We start from the raw sequence: 23,167 nt of genomic DNA, 5'->3' as shown, positions 1-23,167 counted from the left end.
ATAGAAATCCAGTACCACTTCATCAGAGAGAAGCTTTTGGATGAGACCATCGCGGTGGAGTACTGCAAGACGGAGGACAATCTTGTAGATTTGTTTACAAAGGCGCTTTCCCAGGCTCTACTTTGGAGACATGCCAGATCCCTCAGGCTTCTGCCCCATCTAGGCTCTGAGAGAGGATGTTAGCGATCAGGTCCTGGCCGCCAGCAGCCAGTCGGACTGCACAGTCGGACTGCCACGTGGCAGTTCGACCTGTTACTGCACCAGTCGGCCGACCTGTCTTTTATGGCGCATGTTTTTTGGCTATTTATAGCCGATCTTCCAGCAATCTTCTCTCACTTCTGTACGCAGGTTCCAGGCTGGAGATTCGTGCAGATTCTGTCTCTGTTCGCAGATTTCAGGCAGGAGATCGTGCAGATTGCAGCGGACTTTGAGGTGAACAGCAGGTTGCATTGCCGAGGTGGAGACACGCAGTCCAACGCATTGCGCCCGTGTATATATCTGCATATCTTTGTATATAGCACACTTATATAGCAGATCTTCATCTTCCACTGTCTCTTTCTCTCTCTTCTCTCTGCGTTCTCTCTCTCTCAGTCTTGGTCCCACGCTTCCGCATTGCTGCACTCTGACAGTGAGATCAGCACCCAAAAACACACCGGTCCCCTTAAATGTACGACGTTGAGCTAGGAAGTCTCTCCTAGCCTCCACGGTAGGGAAGCGGAGAATGAGTGTATGCTCTTTTGAGCTCTTCCTTTCTGTGCATTTCTTGCCCACTCTCCAAGCGAAGACATGAGACATGCGTGTCTTTCTTAATGTTCATTAACGTGTATAGCACCGTGGGATCCTCATCCACTTTTTCATGCATCTTCAGCCCTGTCACCCGAACATGGAGTGCTCTCATTTTCCTTTTTTGTTCCTCCTCCAATGTGTCATTGATTATGGTTGTTGTAGGTGCGCGTGCTAGATGTTTCCCCTTCTTTGCAATTTGAATCCATTGCTCTGCCTCCTCTACTTGCTGTTGGGTTTTCTTGAGCATGAGTGCCCAAGAAACAGCCTCCTTCATCGCCGCCTTCTTTTTTTGGAGTAGTTGTACTTCCTCTTTGATGCGGGTGAGCTTCTGGGTCATGCTAGGTTGAATTTCTCCTTCCTCTGCTTGGGGCTAAGCTGAATGTCAGTCAGTAGTTGCCTAAGTGATAGAATCTCCCCATCTTCGGCTTCTATCTTCAATTCCAACTTTTTAATCTTATTGTTCAGCTGCCTGTTCAATATGCTCAGTCCGTTGTTGTACTCCTCCTTGACTTTGTTGATGGCATTGGTAATCATTTGCTCTATGTGGACCTTCTCCATTTTGGGGGCGAACTCCGTCTTGTTGTGTTGGGCACAAGCTAGTTATGCAAGGCTGAGGGGCAATTTGGAGAAGATGTGTACATGTAAGTATTCACTCTGATGGCATTGCTCGACACCGGCCTCGTTACAATGTTTTGATGCGTTGCTAATATTCTGGAGATCTATCAGGAGCACCCTACTTGATTACGACATATTGCTCCACCAGTTTGATCACAATTGAGGGCCTTCGAATATAATTCCAACGCCCTTCTTGTTCGGCCCTTACTGGAGTGATGTGATCTTTGCCCTTTTCCTAGAGTGACGTTATCGACTGACGGGCAGTGGCGGCAATGATGGCGGCAATGACGGGGCAGTGATGGCAGTGAGACGGGCGACAGTGATGATGGGCGGCAGTGACAGGGGGAGTAATGGACGACAGTGATGACGGGCGACGGAGACGGGGTAGTGACGCGGGCGGCAGAGAGAGAGCAAGTGATGGACGGTAGTGCCACGGCAGTGACGGGGCAGTGAGACGGGAGAATGGACGATAGTGATAGGGCAGTGACAGACGGTAGTATCGGGACAGTGACGAGATGGGGTAGTGAGACGGGAGAATGGAGGGGGCAGTGAGACGGGAGAACGGACGGTAGTAATGGGGCAGTGACGAGACGGGGCAGTGAGACGGGAGAGATTGTATCCAAAGTTGAGTATGAGATTTTATGGACCCTTCCAAATGTTGGAGAAGATTAGTGATGTAGCATATTGGCTGAAATTACCTTCACATTGGTTATACAATGCCTTTCATATCAGTTTGTTGAGGCCTTTTCATGGTGATGTGCTAGAGGATGTATCTGTAGAAATTCAGTGTGAGGTTGAGGAGCTAGATGAGATATTGGTACCCAAGCAGATTTTGGCACATAAGGAAAGAAAGGTCAGGGATAAAGTTTCGTGGAGATATTTGGTGATGTTTCAGAAGTATTCACCAATGGATGCAAAGTGGATGACTTGGTAGACCATCGTCAGTTGTTGCAACTTTACCTAGATGCCTTTCAATTAGAGTTGACTTTAGATCGGGCTCACTTAGGTTTAGCAAAGTAGGGGTCCAAAGTAGTGTCTGATGCTCAAGGGGGAGGTAGCACTTTCACTTCGCCAGTTGTGGACAGCTTTTGTATGTAGTGGATCTCGAATGTATTTATCCAAGGTATTGTGTTGATATTATGTGTGCCATGAGGTCACTACTTAGTGTACTAGTCACTGTGAGATGTATGCAGGTGAGTATGAGTTTCACCTAGGCATTGAAATCTATACTTTTGCATCAATTTATGATCAGTTTGGCATCAGCTTTTGCTTGAGTTTTGAGGAAAAATTCTGATCAATTTCAGCTTCATTTTTGATCAATTTTGAGAATAGTTCACGATCACTTTTGCATTTAGTTTTGCATTAGTTACTATTCAGTTTTTGCAATTAGTTTGTGATTAGTTTGGGGTCACATTTACAGCAGTATGTGATCAGCTCTCAGATCAGCAAATGATCAGTTCATTATTAGATTATACTCAGTTTTCAATGGTTTACAGCTGGTTCTAGGGACACTAGCATGTTAATAAATGCCATTGATAATTTCGGCCATGATTTATGCTGAATTAATGCTTTTCTATGGCTCATAAGTAAGAACAATTGAGAAACACAAGTTATGGATGCACCCAATGGGTTCCTAGCAACAATTCTTGAATGTCTTTCAGTTTTAATTGATGCTTATGTTGGTTGGAAATTTTCAGCAACTTTGGGACATATGGCATGGTTAGATAATAGTAGCCAATGTTGTGATTGTGATGGATTATGGAAATTTACATTATGCATTTCCTTTAATACAGTGGGGTTCAATCAAGGACGATTGTAGGGATTTCAAAGGGGGGGGATTGTCATGCGGACATGAAATTTGGAGAAACTTTAATTTTGTTAGTAATATTTGATTAAGCTATTGATGAAATGTTCAAGGTTATTTAGCACATGTGATGCACATGGCAATTATTTCATGGTAATAGGCCAAGGATCTCAAGGATGCAGTGGTGGGTGTCAAAGGCAAAAGTTGTGATAAGTTATGCCAGTTGGACTTTGATGGTCAGTTGGTGTCAGTGTTGACCCTAGGACAATTGCTTGGCCATTAAGTGGTAGTGGTGACAGTAGAGACTAGCATTAATTAATTAGTTAATGCTAGTCTAAGGGTCAATAGAGTTTGGGGAGCACTCCAGGTTGCAAATGGCCTAGGCAATTTAATTATGGATGGGCATATTTAATTTTGGACAAGATTAGAAGGACTAAAGTTAATTTTTAAAAGTATTTAATTTTGAGAATTAATTTCATAGCTAGATAATGGTAAAAATTGGGTTTAGAAGGGTGCCACATGGCAAAACTACCCATGCAAATTGAGAAAACGTTTTTGGGGCTCAGTGTCAGTCATTGAAATGAGTTTTTTCATTTGGAAGAGTAGAGAGACAAGATTGTTGGTCCATTTTCTAAGCAGAAAACAGTAGGCGATAGCCATCTAGAGGCATCAACAGGGAGGCCATAGTAGGAGAAGGCCCATTAGGGGTTGGCGACATCATTAGTTGTCTAGTGGCAACAATTTTGGTGCTCCTAGGCTACAAGCGATTGCTTTTCTGGCTAGTTGAAGTAGGTAGCAAGCAGATTGGGGGGTATCTATGCGAGAAATCTTTGAATTTTCTCTCTGGCATTCTCTCATCTCCTTTAGTCAATTCTTAGAAGATCTCAGCTTACCTTTGTGTGTTTATTTATTGATTGCTATGATTAAGTGTTTGATTAGGGAATTACCACCTTCTCCGAGAAGGAAGGTTGGTTTCACTCCAAATCTTTGTAGCGGTGCGAATACCTCTAATATGCATGAGCACATAATCTATACAACTCAGAAGGAGAAAAGAGTGGGCTTTGGTATTCAGCTGATCCCATAAAGTTGCTGAATCCGTGGTCACACCATCATGAGGATCCATGTTAGGTCTGGATATAGGGATAATATCAAAATTCCAAAGGTCACAATCGTCAAGGTGACGCTCCATGACCATAGAGGGTAGTTCGTCCCATCCAGCTTGTCAGATGTTGGTATGGAGGGTAGAACAGACACCTACTTAGTAGATGCCATCAATGCCAATTGGAAACTGGAAACCCCAAAAGAATATAACAGGAAAGAGTGATAGGATGGTGGTCAGTCCGAACGATCCCGAACCACATGATCCCCCATAGCATACATGTTGGCCATAGATGTTCTTCAATAAGTATCTGCAAGAAAACAAAGAAGATACTGCCACTAAAATGAAAATGACCAATAAGAGGTATTCTCGGGATAATTAGTCCGTTGGGCCACAATATAGAAGAAGACTGACTGAGGCAAGGTAGATGGGGAGTATTTGATGGTAAAGGGAGCACACAATGTTGGGTAGAAAGAGGAAAGAGGAAACAGTAAATGTAGAGTAAAATAGGGATTTAGCTTGTAATTGCAACCAATTCCATGGGCTGGTAATGTACTAGGAGGCCCTGGAAATGGTGTACCTATAATAAATGCAAATCTGCCCTGCTTTTGGTCTGTTGGTCTGAATAAGAGGTTGCCCAATGTTGAAAAGAAGTTGCCCTGGTCAAAAAAGACCAGTTAGTATGTAACGCAGTAGAGTAACAATTCTGTCGAGGCTGCCCAATAGAGAATAGGTGCTGCCCAGCTGCTGGCAAATGTGCCGCCCAGCTGAAGGAGAGTGCCCTGCTGTAAAAACGCAGGCAATGTAGGACCTGGTTTTGCAGCAAGTGTGCAAGGGGCTGACTGCAGAAAACGTAGGCTTGTATGGTACCGCCAAGTCAATAGAGTGGTGGATGCAAATCTGCCTTGGTAAACGCAGCCTAAAAGGGCTGGAAACAGGCCATCTTGCCTTGTTTGATGCCAAATGCAAGGTTTGTAGCACGTGGGGATGACGTGTGGCAAGTTTTGTCGCGGACAGCATGCTCCTCTTCAAGATCTCCAGCTCCCACGTGGGGCTTTGATACCATGTGAGAGTGCGCAATGGAAAGAGGGAAGTGAACACGGAGAGGAGGAGACAGAGAGAATGCAGGAGAGAGAAGGAACAATGCGACTGCAATGGCTGAAGGTACAAGGCTGCAATGGTTAGCCCCAACACGCTGTTAGAGTTTTTCATCTCTTGGAGAGGCATTTCTTGTCATTTGTGTGTGTTGGCAGTTCAGTACAATTCGTAGGTGTGCTACGTGGCAGTGGTGGTGTGATCGCCATGTCAACAGGTGGTTAGACAATATGGTTGGCTGCATTAATGCAGCTGACAACATATTTTTATCCTTTTTTCTTAGGCTATTTGTTGCCTGTTTTCAGCACACATTTTTCACAGATTCTGATCTCAGGTTTTTAGACTGCTGATCGTTGAGACTGCCTCAGGATTCATAGATTGTGAGATCTTCGAGGTGGAGACATATGTAGACATACACTGTGCGATTGTGTACATATTTGCTTCCTTATACATCATTTTTCATTGCAGATTTTCTATGTTTCATTGTCTCTCTCTCTCTCTCTCTCTCTCTCTTTCTCTCTCTCCTTTCTCTGTTTACTCTTTATCTTGGTCATACACTTCCGCACTGCTTCACTCTGACATGGTATCTTCACTCTGACATGGTATCAGAGCATTGAAGGATTGACTAAGGGTAGACCTACTTGAAGAGGAGATTTTAGCGTGACACAAGGCTGTGTTTTCAGCGTTCAAAGGCGAGCAGGAGGGCTGCACATCAGAACAAGGTTGAGGTGGGCATGGGCGTGCAAATTGCGTTTTGGGCCTTTAAGTGTAGATTATACCTTTTCATTGCCTGTGGCGAGTGAAGAAGGAGCTGGGCCATAGTAGCTAAGAAACGCATTTCTTTGAATTTGAAACTTATGAAATGTTTCTTAAAGTACGAAACGTGTTTGAGAGTAAAAAACGTGGGCGTTTTTATTTATTTTTTATTTTTTTGGTGAGTTGGAACGCAAAAGATGGTTTTTTTGACAAAAACTATTGGGCAATGTTAAACATGATGATGATGATGATGTGTAATGACTCGTGAGGCCTCAAGATTTTGGATGAGAGACTCCTTTTTTTGTGATTTTGTTTAGTTATTGGACTTTGTTAATCTAGTATCTATTCTTGGCTTGAGATTTGAATATTATACGACTTTAGTTTTATTTATGAGTTGTTTATGATATATTATGATTCATTTTCGATTTTGACATTTTGTTAGTTTGTTTTGAAAAGAATCATGATGTTGCAACTTGACTCAGTCCATATTATAGATAGGCTATTTACATGTTAATTTCAATTTTCTTTGTATGATATGCATGAATCATAATGTTTGAGTTCTAAACCATAGTAGTTTGTCCAAAGACTAACTTTGACATAAGTGACAAGTCAATAATGGATCATGGATATATAACATATAATGTATTATTCTTAATTGACTTTATTATCACTTAAGCTCAATTAGCCATTCTTTGTTTAAGAGAGAGTTCTATAGAGGTTTAGAACCTCTTTTCCTAGTCAAAACTATTAAAAATCCCTGTATAAAAAAACCCGCGTTTCTTATTTTATTCCCTATTGAAAGAAACTTACGAAACACGTTTCTGACATTTTGAGCCCTAGTAGGTTGCATACACAATGAGAGAGGGTTGCTTTTTTGTATTTTGTGCAAGCATTTTAGGGGAAGATGTCTTCTAAGACCGAGATAGAGTTTCAGGCGATCATGGACCGGAAGGTGTCTGTGTTACCGGCTCTTCCATTAGATCAAAAGCTTGATGGAAGAACTACCGCATTTGGCGGGTTATTATGCTTGCCATTTTGGAGTCCTATGATTTGGTAGAGCTTGTTATGGAGGCTATCTATCGTTCTTCTCTGCGAGACGAGTCCAAACTCTACAAGTGATAAGTTTGAGTTGGCCAAGACTAAGGCACATTGAAACAAACTAAATGCTTGCATCCGCTCATTTTTATTTCTCTAATGCACTATAACTGTGATCTTCCATATAGAGCATTTGACGGTGGCCCGGGAGATATCACTGGAGCTTGATCAGATATATAATCGCATGGCCGTCATGAAACGAGTCTCTTTGGAAATGCAGATGAGGACCGCGTCATCTTCTATGCGGAAGCATATCAACAAGTTGAGGCAGCTTCAGATATAGGTGCAAAATGTAGGGAAGGTGATCACTTTTGAAGACATGGTGATAACTCTTCTTTCACAGTTACCGCCTCATTTCAGTGGTTTTTATTCCGCCTTGATTGCCTCAGGGTGGTCGGAGACTCATCGTTGGGAGGAGTTGGTTTCTATGGTCTTGGACCAAGAGGAGCAGCTGAAAGGGACCAATGCTTCTAAATCGGAGGCATTGATAGATTAGTCCTCTCACAAGAAGGGGAAGGATCAAAAGAAGGAGGACAAATCAAAGAAGGATGAGGAAAAGGAGTCCCCTTGTCTCATCTTTGGTAAGACATGTCCTTGGAAGAAGGATTGCCCCGACAAGGAGAAGAAGGAAAAGGAGGAGAAGGAGAAATCTTTAAGGTATTCCAGAGCGGTGGCTACTCTATCATCAGCTAGTTTCCTCCACTTGGAGGTGGTTGAGGTATTGACTCTGAAGGCCTTTGATGTTGCGTTGACGGCCCTATACACTCGGGAGTGGATTGTTGACAGTGGTGCCTCTCGGCACATGACTCTTCTATAGTGGGTGTTGCTTATTTTTGGCCTTCGCATGGATAGATTCTCATTGGTGATAGTTCTTCTATCCTTATTCAGGGACAGGGTAATATGCATCTTATTTTAGATGGGCAGGGTGATACCCATACATCCGAGGTGCTTTATGTGCCAGCGTTGGGATACCATTTGCTTTCGGTACACAAGCTTTGTGCCCTTGGTCTCTTGGTTGAGTTTGATGTGGATTCATTTTAGATTCTTAGAGATCCTTGCTTCAGGTTATGAGGAGAATCAAGTCTACAAGTTGCGGTATTCTTTTGCTTTGACTTCTCTTATTCTTACCTCTCAAACAAAGTCCGGGCTTTGGCATGCTCGGTTTGGCCACCTCACCTATGATTACCTACGGAAGGCATCTAAGGGACAACTTGTTCGATGTTTGCTAGATATTGTGGTGAGCCAGCAACCGTGTGTATCTTGGATTCGTGGGAAGCAATCTTGTGATGCTATTCCCAGCAAGGCTTCAAGGCGTTCTTTAACACCCTTGGAGCTTGTTTTTACTAATCTTTCTAGACCAATGAGGATGAAATCCCTTGAAGGGAGCTTGTATTTCATGCTAATTGTGGATGATTACAGCAAGATGACATGGGCTTATTTTTTGAAGTTGAAGTTGGAGGCTTTTTTCTACTTCACGGATTGGTTACTTTTGGGGGGAGAACCGATTGGGCTGAAAATTGAAGACCTTACGATTGGATAAGGGCAGAGAATTTGTTTCTAATGAGCTTGCTTGTTTTTGTGTAGATTGTGGTATTTACTAGGAGTTTACCAACACAAACACCCCTCAAGAGAATGACATATTGGAGCGGAAGAATCACATGTGATTGAGATGGTTCGTACCATGATGAAGCATCGATAGACACCTTAGTGTCTCTGGGCTGAGGCGGTGGCTACTGCAATCCACATTCTTAATCGATTCCCTACTTCCCTTGTTGGTATGACACCTTATGAGGCGTATTTTGGGTCTAAGCCAGATGTTTCTTATTGCAGGATTTTTGGATGTGACGCCTATGTTCACATCCTGAAAACTTAGTGTGACAAATTTGAAGTGGCTTCCAAAAGACATGTGTTTGTGGGCTATAGCTCGTAGTCTCAAGGTTATCGATTGTATGCTCCCGTTAAGCGAGATGTCTACACAAGCCGTGATGTTCAGTTCGTAGAAGTTCCAACCTCAGAGGGAGGTGAGGAACACCTCATTCTTGAAGATCCTGACAATGTGCACAAGTGACTGTCCCTTTGAAGCCCGTGCCTCTTGAGGATTCTTCTTTGGATGAGGAGCTTGTTTCTTAGCCATCGGACTCATTGGTTGAGCCCTAGCAGTCGGTGGATCTTCTAGAGACTTCCATAGATGGAGCGCAACGAGGAGAGACCCGGCCTTCTCCTCATGGGACACATGACACTCTTAGTGATGTAGAGATTGAGGGGATGCTTGAGGAGTGGCAGTCGTAGGATGGCCCACGAGATTCTTGGAGGAACCAGGTACATCACATCGAGCTTGTGTACACTGATTATTGTTTGATGACTCGTACCATGTAGAATTGGGAGCCCACCTCTGTGAAGGAGGCTTTACAACATAATCATTGGCGAAGAGTGAAGGAACAGGAGCTGGAGTCGTTTGAGAGGAATGACACTTGGTACCTTGTGCCTAAGCCTTCTCATAAAAAGGTAATTGGAGTCAAATGGGTCTTCAAGACCAAGTATCACAGTGATGGCATGTTGGACAAACAAAGGGCCTGGCTTGTTGCTTAAGATCTTGCAGAGTTCTTAGGCATTGATTTCCATCCTACAGTTCGGATGGCTACTATTTGTGCCATTCTTGCCTTGGCTTGGCCATAGGAGATGCCCGATCTATCAATTGGATGTGAAGTCTACCTTCTTGAATAGGGAGTTGAAGGAGGAGATCTATATTGAGTAGTCTTCGGGCTTTGGTTCTTCTGATGGTAAGGTGTATAGGTTGAGAAAGGCCCTCTATGGCCTTAAGTAGGTTCCCCGTGCTTAGAATGAGAAGATTGACTAGTTCCTCAAAGAGAGATTGGGGTATTGGCATTCCCAGGGGGCCGACCCATAGCTTTATGTTCACACCTCAGGTGGAGGTTGTGTGCTGTTTATCCTTTATGTGGACGACTTGATTGTGATAGGTGACCATGCCCAGATGGTCGAGCAAATGAAGGCAACACTTCATGAGAAGTTTGAGATGACGATATGAGACTTTTTTATTTCTTTCTTAGTCATGAGATCTATCAGGCTCTGAGGGGGATCTTTATTTCCCAGCAGCGATATGTGCAGGAGCTCTTGACTACGTGTGAGATGGAGGGATGCAAGTCTATTACAACCCCTATGGATTCGAATTGGAAGGCCATAGCTCATTTCGATTCTCCTTTGGCAGATGCTATCCGTTACAAGCAATTGGTTGGCTCCTTGATCTGGCTTCTCAATACTTATGTTGACTTACGTTATGTTGTAGGTGTCTTGGTTGGGTTCATGAGTGAACCCAAGATGGTACAAGTGATCCTTCAGGGGACCCTTGATCCCAGGATATGTTATCCAACAAGTACAAGTGATGCAAGCTTGGTACTTACAGGATGGAGTGACTTAGATTGGGTTGGCGATGTGGATCATTGAAGGTCCACGACAGGTTATTGCTTTACCTTAGGTGCCGGTGCTGTTTCATGGAGTAGCCAAGCAGCCCACGGTTGCCCTATCTTCGATAGAGGCGGAGTATTGGGTGGCGTTTTCTACCACATGTGAGACTGTGTGGCTCCGCAAGTTATTGGAGGAGCTTGGCTGCCCGCAGGCAGGTCCTACTGTTCTTTAGTGCGATAATGAGAGTTACCTTGCCTTGGTCCAGAACCTTGTGTTTCATGCTCAGAGGAAGCATATTGAGATCCAGTGCCATTTCATTTGGGAGAAGCTTTTGGATGAGACTATTGCTATGGTCTACTGCAAGACAAAGGACAATCTTGCAGACTTGTTTACGAAGGTGCTACCTTGGGCTTTACTTCGACATTACTCTAGATCCCTTGGCCTTAAGTCGTGTCCAAGATCTGAGAGGGGGTGTTAGAGATTGGCATCCCCTGGACAGGCAGTCAGATGCATTTGCGAGCAGTTTTGTGCAGTTGCAGTAGCCAGGACACACAACAGTGCTGGCCGTACACTAGGTGATGTCAGTATGCAGCAGTCAACGCAGGTGCCTGGTGGCCCGGGCAGGTGCAGCCGGCCAGATTCTGGGCAGTCGGCTGCATTTAATGCAGCCGACCTACATTATTTTTGACATTTCTTTTGGGCTATTTATTCTGCCCAGCCTCCATACACTTTCAGTTTTTTTGATCACAGTTTTCCAGATTGCTGATTGTGGAGATTGCCGCGGGGTTCACAAATTGTGAGATCTTTGAGGTGGAGACATACAAAGATATACACTCTGCACCTGTGTACATATTTGCTTCCTTATACAACATTCTTCGTTGCAGATTTTCTATGTTCCACCGTGTATGTGTGTGTCTCTCTCTCTCTCTCTCTCTGTGTGTGTGTGTTCAATCTCTGTCTTGTTCATATGCTTCTGCACCATTTCACTTTGACACTCCTAGCTCTAGAGGCGACAACAAAAACAGTAGAGCGATAGCCTTGGGATGGTCACCAGCAGTATCAGAAAGTTGTCAAGAAGCAGTCGCCAAATAGCAAACACAGCAACTATGTGGTGGGATCAGCAAGGCGATGGCTGGAAGGTGAGCGAATAGTAGGGTGGAGGTTGGAAACAAGCGCGAGACTGATGTAGATAGCAAGGGGCAGCTTCGGATGAGATGTCCTCTACGAATGGGGTGTGAGTAGTGAAGCTAGAGGGCTTGAAACCTGCAAAAACGAGATTGAGACTGAATGGAGGGCAGCATGTCTATTTATAGAAAGTTTTGGACCTCATACCATGCACCCTTTTAAAACTCTCTTGAAGTGTGCACCAATTTAGAGTTTTCATTAATTACGCATTTTGCGGGTTGTTTAAGTGGCTAATTCAGTATGTAATGCTTATGTTAGCTCAACAAGATGGCCTTTGCCAAATGATGTATTTGGTGCTTTTATGCACCAATCTCTAGTTCATTGGCATGCAGCCTTTTGGGCTCTCGAATTCGAATGGGATAATGTTTTGAAGATGGGGTTAATGGACAAACTATGATTGACTAGGGAATGGTGAACCTTGCAAAATCGATTTTGGTTTTTGCTTCTCTTAAATTGGGGTACTTTATGAGAAGTAAGAAGCAACCTGCCATTGCTCTTTCTTTAGCTGGGGCTGAGTACATTGGATGTGTGCTTAAAATATTTCCAAGACAGTTATGAATTGGCTCATGTATGAAGAGAGGGCTAATGGACCAATTATGATTGGCTAGGTGATATGAAGCTTGCAGATCCATTTCTGGTTTTTGCTTCTCTCACATTAGGATGCTTTATGGGGAAGCAAGAAGCAACCAAGCATTGTCCTTTTTGCAGTAGGGGCAGATTACTTGGCTGCTTGCGTGGCCACCCATGGGACTTGCAAAGGTTGGCTTTCCACAATACCCCTTGATCATCCTACCATGCAACAAGCAAGTATTCTAGAAGCATATTGAGATCCTGTGCCACTTTGTTTGGCAGCATGTCCTTAATAGGAGTTGGAGACCATCTGTCCTCCCAAAAAGGAAAAATTGGGATCTCTTTAGAAAAGTTCTTCCACTGCCTTCTTTGTTCGGCACTTGAGCTCCTTAGGCATTTCTGTCCAATCTTAGCATTATGGTCATCTCTTACCTAAGCCCCATGGTTGAGTCTATGGGGATGTAAGGAGCTTTAACCATTACTCAATTGCTTATTCATTTCATTCTTTGGGACTTGGTCACGCATTGGTTGCTTATTGGTATTTTGAGGCTTTCCTCATTAGGTGTTTATGCCCATACATGGGAGTGGGTGGAAGAACTTAGTGCGTGGACACACACAGCGTAGGAGTGGGTAAAACTTATGAATGAAATGGACAAGATGAACATATAAATGAATCTCAAATAGCTAACAGTTAAAGTGGGAAAGTGCACTATAGCAATAGATCATTGATGAGGAATGAATGAATGACAAGCCACAAGGAGGCAACTTAGGCTATAGTTACAGGCTTCAATCTAGAAAAGATGGTCTAGCAGGCCAAATCATAAAATAATTACAAGGTCAGTAAACTAAATTCCACTTCTCAACTAGTAAACTACTTATCAAGAGTGGTCTTTCATTTCAAAACTCTGGCCAATTGTTATGACAGAGAGCGCGAGGATCGAGACACGCAATGCTTTCTCACAGCAGAGAGTAGAGAGTAGTAGAAAGGAGAGTGAGCACGGCATAATGGGTATTCGGTACAATGACGAGTGTACCTCTTTAGGTTTTAGATAGATATATATGAAAGTACAAATGTGCTAAGGGTGTGTTCACACCCATACACATATAAAAGGCATGATGATCCTTTATTCCCAACAGCCTCCCACCTAAAGGCAATGTGCCTTAAGAGGAGAAAAGAATCAGCTAAGTCTAGGTATGTACAAAGCTGAAATACATATACCTATCCAACTCCCATCATCTGTCGGCAATGAGCAAACCGCTCTGCTAGAAGACCCTTTGTGAGAAGGTCTGCAGGATTATTATCTGTATGCACTTTGACAAGCTTAATGCTCTTGTTGTCAAGTACATCTATAATGAAGTGATACTTCACCTGTAAGTGCTTCGTCTTTGCATGAAAGACGGGATTCCGTGCTAGCATGATAGCACTCTGACTATCACAATGGAGAATAGGTAACTCTATAATGCCAAGCTCTCCCACCAGATGTGAAAGCTATAAAGTCTTCTTGCATGCCTCAGTGGCAGCCAGTGGGAGTGGTTAATAGATACATGGCAAACCCTAGTAAAAAGCATTGGGAAGTAGTGAAAGGTATTATGAGATACCTCAAAGGCAATGTTAGGACGTGTAGCAACTATAGCATACATCAAAGTGCCAACAGCTGAAGCATATGGTATCTTGGCCATTTTAGCCTTCTTATCATTAGATGTAGGGCTGTCCTTTGCACTGAGTTTCACTTATGGAGGCAATGGAACCCCAATTGTTTTTCCCCCCTCCATATTGAAACGTTGCAAAACCTTGGAGATATTCTCTTGCTAAGATAGATAGAGTAATCCTTTTGACCTATCTCTTAGTATTCGTATGCCAAGAATGTGATTTGCATCACCAAGATCCTTCATGTCAAAGTTGCCATGAAGACTTTGCTTTAGTGAGTCCAAGGCATGAGTATCCCTACCCGCAATCAACATGCCATCAACATACAAAACCAAGATAATCAGGTTGCCATTTGTTGCCTTCTTGGTGTATAAGCAGTGATCCACTTGACTTCTATGAAAACCTTGAGACTGCATAAATGTATTAAACTTATGATACCATTCTCTTGGTGCTTGTTTCAGCCCATACAAACTCCTTTTAAGTTTATATATCATCTTATTTTTTCCTTTTGCCACAAACCCTTTAGGCTATTGCATATATATGTCTTCATGCAGATCACTATGTAAAAATGCAGTCTTTACATCCATTTGTAGAAGCTCCATATCTTCAGCTACAACCAAGCCCAAAATGGTTCTCAATGTGGTCATCTTGACTATAGGAGAGAAGATCTTATCAAAGTCAACTCCATGTTTTTGCTCGTATCCCTTCGCAGCCAATCTTGCTTTGTACTTTGGCGAGGAACTAGAAGCGACCTTCATCTTGTAAACCCATTTGCATGGAAGGGTTTTCTGCTCTTTAGGCAATTGCACCAAGTCCCAAGTGTCATTTTTTTCAAGAGATTCCATCTTTGACAACATGGCTTTATACCATTTCTTACTGTCCCGTTTGTCCATTGCTTCCTTGAAGCAAGATAGTTCACCACATTCTGTCAACATGACATAATCAGCCACATTGTTTGCACCAAGAACGAATCTATCGGGTTGTCTAGTAGCCCTAGACGATCTCCTAACCCAATGATCATTGTTTGCTGGCTGTTGAGCTTGCAAATTTCCATTTTCAGCTTGCTGTCTTGTCATTTCAACCTGCAAATCAGCATTAACAGCTTGCTGTCTTGGCTGTTCCTGCACATCCAATGGCTCATCATTATGGGCAATGGCTGGCTGATCATTTCCAGCATTATTTTTTGCATTTGCAGGTTCATTTACAGCAGGTATTTGCTACTGTATAGTGGGCACATTTTGCTGTCCAAAAGGTATTTCTTCTTGGAATACAACCCTACGGACTTCCTATGTTCTTTTGGGCTGTTTGTGCATACAATCTTCTCGGAAGATAACATCATTGTTGCGTACTACTTTTCTTTTCTCATGATCCCATAATCTATACCCCATTTCAACTTTATTACCATATCCTAAGAAAATACATTTACAGGACTTTGGCTCAAGTTTGTTGCGTTCTTTCTTATGTATGTGCACAAATGCTTCGCAGCCAAACATTTTCAAGTGTGCATACAAAGATGGCTTGCTCGACCACGCTTCTTGGGGAACTTCCCCCTCCCCCCTCCCCCCCAAAGACCTGTTTGGTGACCGATTAATCGAGTGTACGGCTGCCATAACAGCCTCTGCCCAAAAATCACGAGGTAAAGCAGCATGTCACAGCATTGTACGGACCTTATCCTGTATGGTCCGATTCATACGCTTTGCAACTCATGTGTCCCAACCGGCCGTGCAACAAAGAAACACTTGGCTTCTCGGTCATGGCAACAATATGGTCACGTTACATGGAGAGGATACAAGGTATCACTTTTACAACCTCTGGCAATCACTCTAGATCCCTTATAGATCTTCCATTTCCCATCACCAAAGGTGGCATGAAATCCATCGTCATCTAGCTGCCTTGTGCTAATCAAGCTCTTCTTGAGCTGAGGTACATGCCATACATGCTGAAGTGTGAAGACAGAACCATACTGAAACTGCAATTGCACACTGCCAATACCTGCAATGTCACATGCATAGTTGTCCCCAAGATGAACAACACCATGTCGACCTCTTGTATAGTGAGAAAACCACTCATGATGAGGGGTGACATGAAAAGAAGCACCTGAATCTAGAATCCAAGTATGCATGTCATCCTCCGTATTTGCAAGTAAAGCATGTGTACTGAAGTGTGAAGAGACAAAGAGTATATCATTCCCACTGTCACTGTCATGAGTGACTACATTCACCTCTTCAATTTTGATACTGCTCTTCTTAGGCTGACTCTCTTTCTTCTCTTTCTTGCTATTATCTGTCTTCTTGCCCTTTCCTTTTTCTTTCTTCCATTTGTAGTAGTCACGTTTAAAGTGACCCCTCTAGCCACAATGATGGCATTCAACATCCTTACCATGTGATTTATTGCGTTCCTTGCTATCAAATTTACTATTTAGCTGCGATCTGCTCCTAGAATGCAAAGCATTGTAAGACTTACTGGATGCATTGTTCTGCCAATTCATTTCTTCCATGAGTAGAGCACTTTCTACATCAGCATACAAAAGCATCGCATTAGAATTGGTCATAGCAGTCTTGAATGTATCCCAACTCTCTAGCAAAGTGCAAAGCAAGAACGTAGTCTTAAATTGTTCATCAATCTTGAACTCCAAGGCAACCAGTTGGCTGAAAATGGAGTTAAACTCACTCAAGTAAGTAGACATCACTGTACCTTCTTTCATATGCAAATCCATAAGTTTTTTCAGCCAGTAGACTTTGCTTGCGGCACTCTTCTGGGCACAGTCGAGTCCAAATAGCATAGGTAGAATCCAAACCTTCAATGTTAAATAGCAAGGCATAAAAAATCGATAGCTTGATGGTTGAGCATGCAAGCTCATTTAACTCATCTCAGTCTTCCTATTCCATATCTGTGGGCTTTGCCCCTTTGGTCTTAATCGGCCTTGTCTGCTTCTCCTGCAACATGATATTATAGCACTATTTTTGCCAGACTGCAAAGTTATGTGCTCCTTCAAGCTTCTTAATGTGCATGAGATGACTGCTGTCACTGCTGCCAGCCATGATTTTCAGCCCAAATGTGACAAAAAAATTCAGCAAATGCAGGCCCAAATTGTCACACAAGTGACCAAGGTACAAGCAGGTATCAACCAGCAATAAATGACCACATAAAAGCAGAAAATTCAGACTTGCAAATAAATTTTCAGAAGCACTAAACCTTGTGCTACAACACTCCACAACCGATTACAACTATTCCAAGGACAAATACTTCACGTTACATGAGAAGTCCCAAATTTTAGTTACAATTTTTGTTGTACATGCACCCACGGGCACAAAATTTGACACTCACGGTCAAAAGCCCCAAAAATTTTGTGCTCAAAGCATCAACCATACATTTGCACTGTCTTTGACATGCATAGAATAGTCCAATTTTGCCAAAATAGAGCAATTTCAGCAAAACCCCCAAAAATTTCCAAGTGCTAGATGTCCAAATTGCATGGAATTAAACCCGCATGTACATAAAATGACCAAATGGTGCACAAATTTCGCCCAAACAGCAAAAGCCCCAAATTCCACGGGGTCCAATGTATCAATGTCGAGAAATTGGGTAAATTTCAGCCCAATTCTTGCATGTACATGAAAAGCCCCAAATGTCGGAGGCAAAATGTCACAAATTCCTGCAATTTCTGAGACAAATATCATTGTTCTGTCTTGCTCGCATCAAATCTGGACAAATCCCCAAATTTTTTGGGTTTGGTGTGCACAAATTCCAGCGAAATTGAAAAAATTTCACTAAAATGTGAAAAGCCCCAAAATTCCCGGGCAAATGTGCACTGATTTTGCAATTTCTGAGTGAAATTGTCTAGTTTTGCATTATAGTCCACAAATCTGGGAAAAGCCCCAAATTTTCAGGAGCAAATGTGCATAGATTTGTATTTTGTGCTTATACACGTGAACGTTCGGTAGGGAAAGGAAAGGAAGCCTCCTTTTTTCTTTTCTTTTAGATTTCAGAAAAAGAAAAAAAACGTTGACAACGACCCACCTGGTCACGCCCTCACGTGTGACTTGTCGGACAGGTCATGGCCTTCCCGTCAGAGCGCCCGCTAAAGCGTGTCTTGTCGCCGCGCGTTAGCTGCCTGACCCGTTCAGTTGGCAGCACGTCAGTTACTTGACCCACCCGTTGACCTGTAGCGTGCCCTGCTACACCTGCAACTCCTCGCCTGCGACACTTCCTACTCGCCTGCGGCACTTGCAACTCCCTCCTCGCTTGCGACACTTCCTGCTCTGGTACCAGTTTGTTATGACAGAGAGTGTGCGGATCGAGGCACGCAATGCTTTCTCACAGCAGAGAGTAGAGAGCAGTAGAAAGGAGAGTGAGCACGACACAATGGGTATTCGGTACAATGATGAGTGTACCTCTTTAGGTTTTAGATAGATATATATGAAAGTACAAATGTGCTAAGGGTGTGTTCACACCCGTGCACATATAAAAGGCACGATGGCCCTTTATTCCCAACACCAATGTGGACCAATGACCTGGAAATCAATTTGACAAAGTTCTTCCTCATTTTAGTTCGCCTATTGTAGTTACTCCTTTCGAGTATGACTGCGTTTCTTTTGGTGATTGAAAATACTGCCTAACATTAGCAATCAGGTAGGTTACCGTTCTGTGCTAAAGTTGTAGACTGTAGTTTTTCTCAGCGGGGTTGTTCTCAAAAGTACAAGAATCTGCAACTAGCTTTTTGAAGGCCTGCCACAATCCTCTAAGCTATAGGAAATGGAACCCATCATGTTACCAGTGTCATTGACTTGGTTATTACTATGTCCATGATGAGGGCACAATGAACAGACCTATCTGAAACAAGTTCAACACCTAGAAAGGACCAACTTGAGACATCATCATTTAGGTGTGTGAAAGAAGCCTTTGCACCATACCTGTGGACTGGATAATTCCAACTCATAGGTATTTTTCCAAGCAGTTTAGCAGTTTTTGAGCTGGCTTGAGTACTTTTTGGGTCCAATTTGATTTAAAGCAGTTTAGCAGGGTGGGCCGATGTGTGTCCCAACAGACAGACTTATTTATAGGTAGTCTCTCATTCAGATGAGACTATTCAGTAATAATCAAGTGTGAGAATCTTTGAGGCTCAGAATTCAGCAGTTTAGGCAGTCCCTCTTCTCTCAGTCCCTGTCTTGACAGGGTGTGTTCATCATGCAGTGTGCACCCACTTGAGACACTCAGCATGTTTGTGCCCTTGCCAGGTGGACAGTGGGTTATAGTTTGAATTGGTGTGGTTTCAATAGGATCAGAGCTGATCAATGTAGATAGGTCCTACTGCTCACTTTACAGCATATGAAACCTTAATAACAGCACCAGGTTTGTCCTCTCTCTGGCATTTTTCAGCCCTTCTGCCCTTTGTGTAAGGATGAGGTCAGACCAGACCACAACAGTCTGGATTGGATTTAGGCTGCATTCCAGACTAAAGAGTAGAAAAGCTGCATTTTTGCAGCCTTGAGCACAGATGATATGTCAGCAAGCATTCCACTGATGTTTTTTTTTACTTCAGACTCATCTCAGGTCCCGGAGTTCTCCAAATTAGATATTCCCTGCTATGTTTTTTTCTCCCAAGACAGCATCCTTCTTCTGATCAGGAGTTCTCTTATCAAAGCGTGGATCGAGTTGCTGATGTAGAAGGATTTCTAAAAGGCTTTCCAAAAGGTCTCAAGAGAAACAGTTACTCAGATCCATTGAATTGCTCAACTCCACTTAGCTCTCAGGTAACTTCTCTATTTCCCCGTTAACACAGCTTGTAGTTATCTGGCAGGTGAGGTGGTGCCGGGTGATGTCATCAATCTACATATCCTTATGGAGCCAACTCGATCTCTCTCTGGATGTGGTTATAATGTTCCATGTACTGGGGCAATAAATCTTTGATAAAAAACAGTCAGCTTGTACAGTAGGAGTTAATGGTTATTTATTCCCTCTCTCCAGAACCCTGATGTGATGTGCCAATGGTGTCAAGCTGAGATTGGTGGACCTGGTGGTGTTGGTTCCAAGTCTTTTCATTCTTTGCCTTGTTCATAGCATGCTTCAACTCCTTGTATGTCATGCCATTGGGGTGTGTTGTGCATGTACCTTTCCAGATGTAGAACAAGTTTCTCCCTCTTGATATGCATGACCACTGTGGCAGTCCTTACTCTGGTTGCATCTCAATGATTATAGATCCCATTTGAGCATTTAATGGAGGTCTCAATTTCTAGCCTTCACCAGCTAGCAATGAGTGCTCTGCTAGTTTCATACTTCCATGGGGCGTGTTCATGGCAGCATTGATTTTGTCAGAAGATATCCTACTTCACCACTAGTGGGGGGGTCTTTCTTGATTGTGGGTTTAAGATGGCACTACCTTTTCAAATAGACTTAGGCTAGTCTAAGCATGATGTGTGTTTCTTTTTGTTGGAAAATAGAGTTCCCCTTTTCCTGTGAGCTACTATGAGGAGCATAGTTCCAACTAGGGGCACTTTGCCTGAAGTGAGCTCCTATTGTCTATGGATGTACATAACTCCTTGGATGAGAGCTTGAACCATATTGATATAATGTAACTGCTTTGAAGATACCCCTGAACCATGTGGCTGCAGCAGATAGCTATGCTTACATGACCTTGTATGGTATGGGTGACTTGCGCATATCCTCATGGACATTGTAATATCAATGGCCTTTCACTATGAAGATCAGATCTCCAGCAGAAAGCGAGTGTGCACATGAGGGCTGGGGTGAATATTGTCTCGAAAAGCTGTTGCATTGTCCATAGCTTTTGGAACAAAATCCTGGCACCTTGTCTTTCTAGGGAAGCTAGGGCTGTGAAATGTCGTGAGTCTAGCATAAACGACTCTCTTCATGGATAAGCTGGGTTCAGATAGAGTGACCCCAAGATATCCTGCTGTATCTCAAGGCCATAGAAGCTTTTAATTTTGAAGAAATGATGAGACACCCCTAACCCCTAGTTTGTGGGGAAGGGTATGTGAATCCCACAAATGCCAACCACTGATGAGTATTGCATAAAACTAGCCTAAGGCAGCAGTGTTGACTCCATATCTCATTACCAAGGCTCTTGACAGTTAAGGGATACCTAAAAGAACTCATGGTGGCAGGGTCTATTATAGGAGGGCATGGTAGGAGATGTCTCTGTCACTTGCAACTAAATGAAGAAAAGCTAACAACCTCAGATTGAAAGCATTCCACCTGGGGGCTGCTTTGGCCCACACTGACTACTATTTATCTCCTTTATCCATAGGGGGATCCAGGACCTGTGCAAGATCATAATGACAACACCCTTTGATTGGAAGGCATTTTTGTCACATTTTGTAGTTCTCACGAAGCATGGTCTTATTGTTTTTTTAGAAAAAGAGCCTAGTACAAAAGAGTGCAGTTTTGAATTCTCAATTCAATGTCAGCAAATTTTATGATGGAGTCTCCTACAATTATGCCAAAGTGTGCCCTGTTAGTTGAGGATTTGTCTCTTTACAGGATTTGGTGCACTTTCTGTTTTATAATGTTTACCTTTAGTTCTTTGTGCACTTGGTTGCCCAGCATCACTTCCATCATATCACAAAAAGTAAATTTACCAGTGGTTTCTAAAATGGTTGAAGGTTTTGTGCAGCTTTTGGCAGAAGACCCTGCCTTAAAAAAGTTCAAATCAAGTAGGGAAACTGTGAAGAAAGTTAAGAGGATTGGAGACGTTCTTATCATATTAGTCAGTGCTGGTAAGTCCTGGGTTGCTGTTCTTGGGTACAACTTTCTGATTATACTCTACAGCTGGTTGTTTAGGTTGGTTTTTAATGCCCCTCTGTTTTTGTTTGGTAGGGTGCGTCTACCAATTATATGATGTGGCACAGATTCGGAGAGCTGAAAGGCTAGGAGAAGGCAAGAACTAGGAAGTCCCTTTTGCTATGGGGAGTTCAGGCTGCTGCATGCTGTGCATGCCCCAGAAGGGCAGTTGAGAAGGTTAAAATGAATGTGCAGCTCTGTAGGATTTCTTGTTCAGATAAATAAAACCTTGATTATTTCAAGTAGATGCATCTTCTGTGTCTATGGAGTTTGTACTAAGGACATGAAACATGTGGCTTAGTCAACATTATCTGGAGCTGTCATTGCCAATTGATTGTGTTTGTCTTTTGATTGTTGTGATCTGATACACAATTTTTATTTCTTCATTTGAAGGGCATCTCTATTTTGTTCAAATAGAAAAACATTGCTGGCATGGCTCAGATAATGCAAGAAGTAGCTAGCTCTTGAACAAGCTTTTTTCAAGTGTCTCATGTTTTGGAGAGGCACCTTGGCACTCTATTAGGGAGTTAAGCACTAGAAGATCGACGATTCCATCAAACAAGAAAAGTAAGAGGAGATTATCTATTGTGAACCAAAAAGATTAGAATCCATGGACTTACTGGTCTGGTCATGCAATGGTGGAAGTGAGGATCTCGACCTGCAGTAAATTAGACTGAAGAAGGGCCTGTACCAATTATACCATGGAGGTGTCATTGAAGCACTGAAAGGAATGTGCTGTAAATAGGAATTCGACTTTTACACTTATAGAGCTCTTAAAAGTAGATTCTAACCACAATTAGGACTTCTCGCTATGAAAGTGATTCAACGAATTGATGCACAGCTTAACGACGTCACGAGTTTGGTGACAACCAAGTCCTAGTGGGGCCTCTAGGCAAGTGACGATTTTGTAAGATATGATGAGTATCATAATACCATTCATTGAAAGAAAAAATAATTGCAATCTAATTGTCACCTTGTTCTCTCCTTTCCTACGACTTGTGTTGTCTTACAATTCATTTTCTGCCACCTTGGTAAAAGTGCACTACTTTTCTGATCTTAGAGTATATTACTTGCACATGATGGAATAATATTAGTCAAGAATAAAGAGAGCAATTTAGCACGTGCTTTTGAATGTAAAAGCCCCCTAGTACTCACCAATTCTATAGGCTTTTTGGAGATGGTCTCTCTTTGATTTTATTTGTGCATCTTGAATTCAATCTCAATGAAAGTTAATACCTTCATTTCACCTTATTGAATAGTTGAGAATAGAGTGCGAAAAAGTCCAATTATA

The 23,167-nt window shown here is 42.8% G+C and overlaps 1 protein-coding gene across 1 annotated transcript in view; it reads left to right on the top strand.

The window, feature by feature from the left end:
- Nucleotides 1-22,262, top strand: part of LOC148039125 (succinate dehydrogenase subunit 7B, mitochondrial-like) — a 47,197-nt gene extending 24,935 nt beyond the window's left edge. The window contains exons 2-3 of the mRNA XM_087675005.1: nt 21,710-21,812; nt 21,913-22,262. Coding sequence (XP_087531131.1) covers nt 21,710-21,812; nt 21,913-21,983 — 174 coding nt within the window. The 3' untranslated portion in view covers nt 21,984-22,262. The remainder of the gene's footprint in view (nt 1-21,709; nt 21,813-21,912) is intronic.
- Nucleotides 22,263-23,167: the final 905 nt, after the last annotated feature.

The sequence above is a fragment of the Lygodium microphyllum genome, chromosome 3 (assembly GCF_053477565.2).
Source record: "Lygodium microphyllum isolate KBCC chromosome 3, Lygodium_microphyllum_v1.1.10, whole genome shotgun sequence".
Classification (NCBI taxonomy): Eukaryota; Viridiplantae; Streptophyta; class Polypodiopsida; order Schizaeales; family Lygodiaceae; genus Lygodium; species Lygodium microphyllum.
Note: the sequence above shows the minus strand (reverse complement) of the source record. Positions and strands in the feature narration are given on the sequence as shown.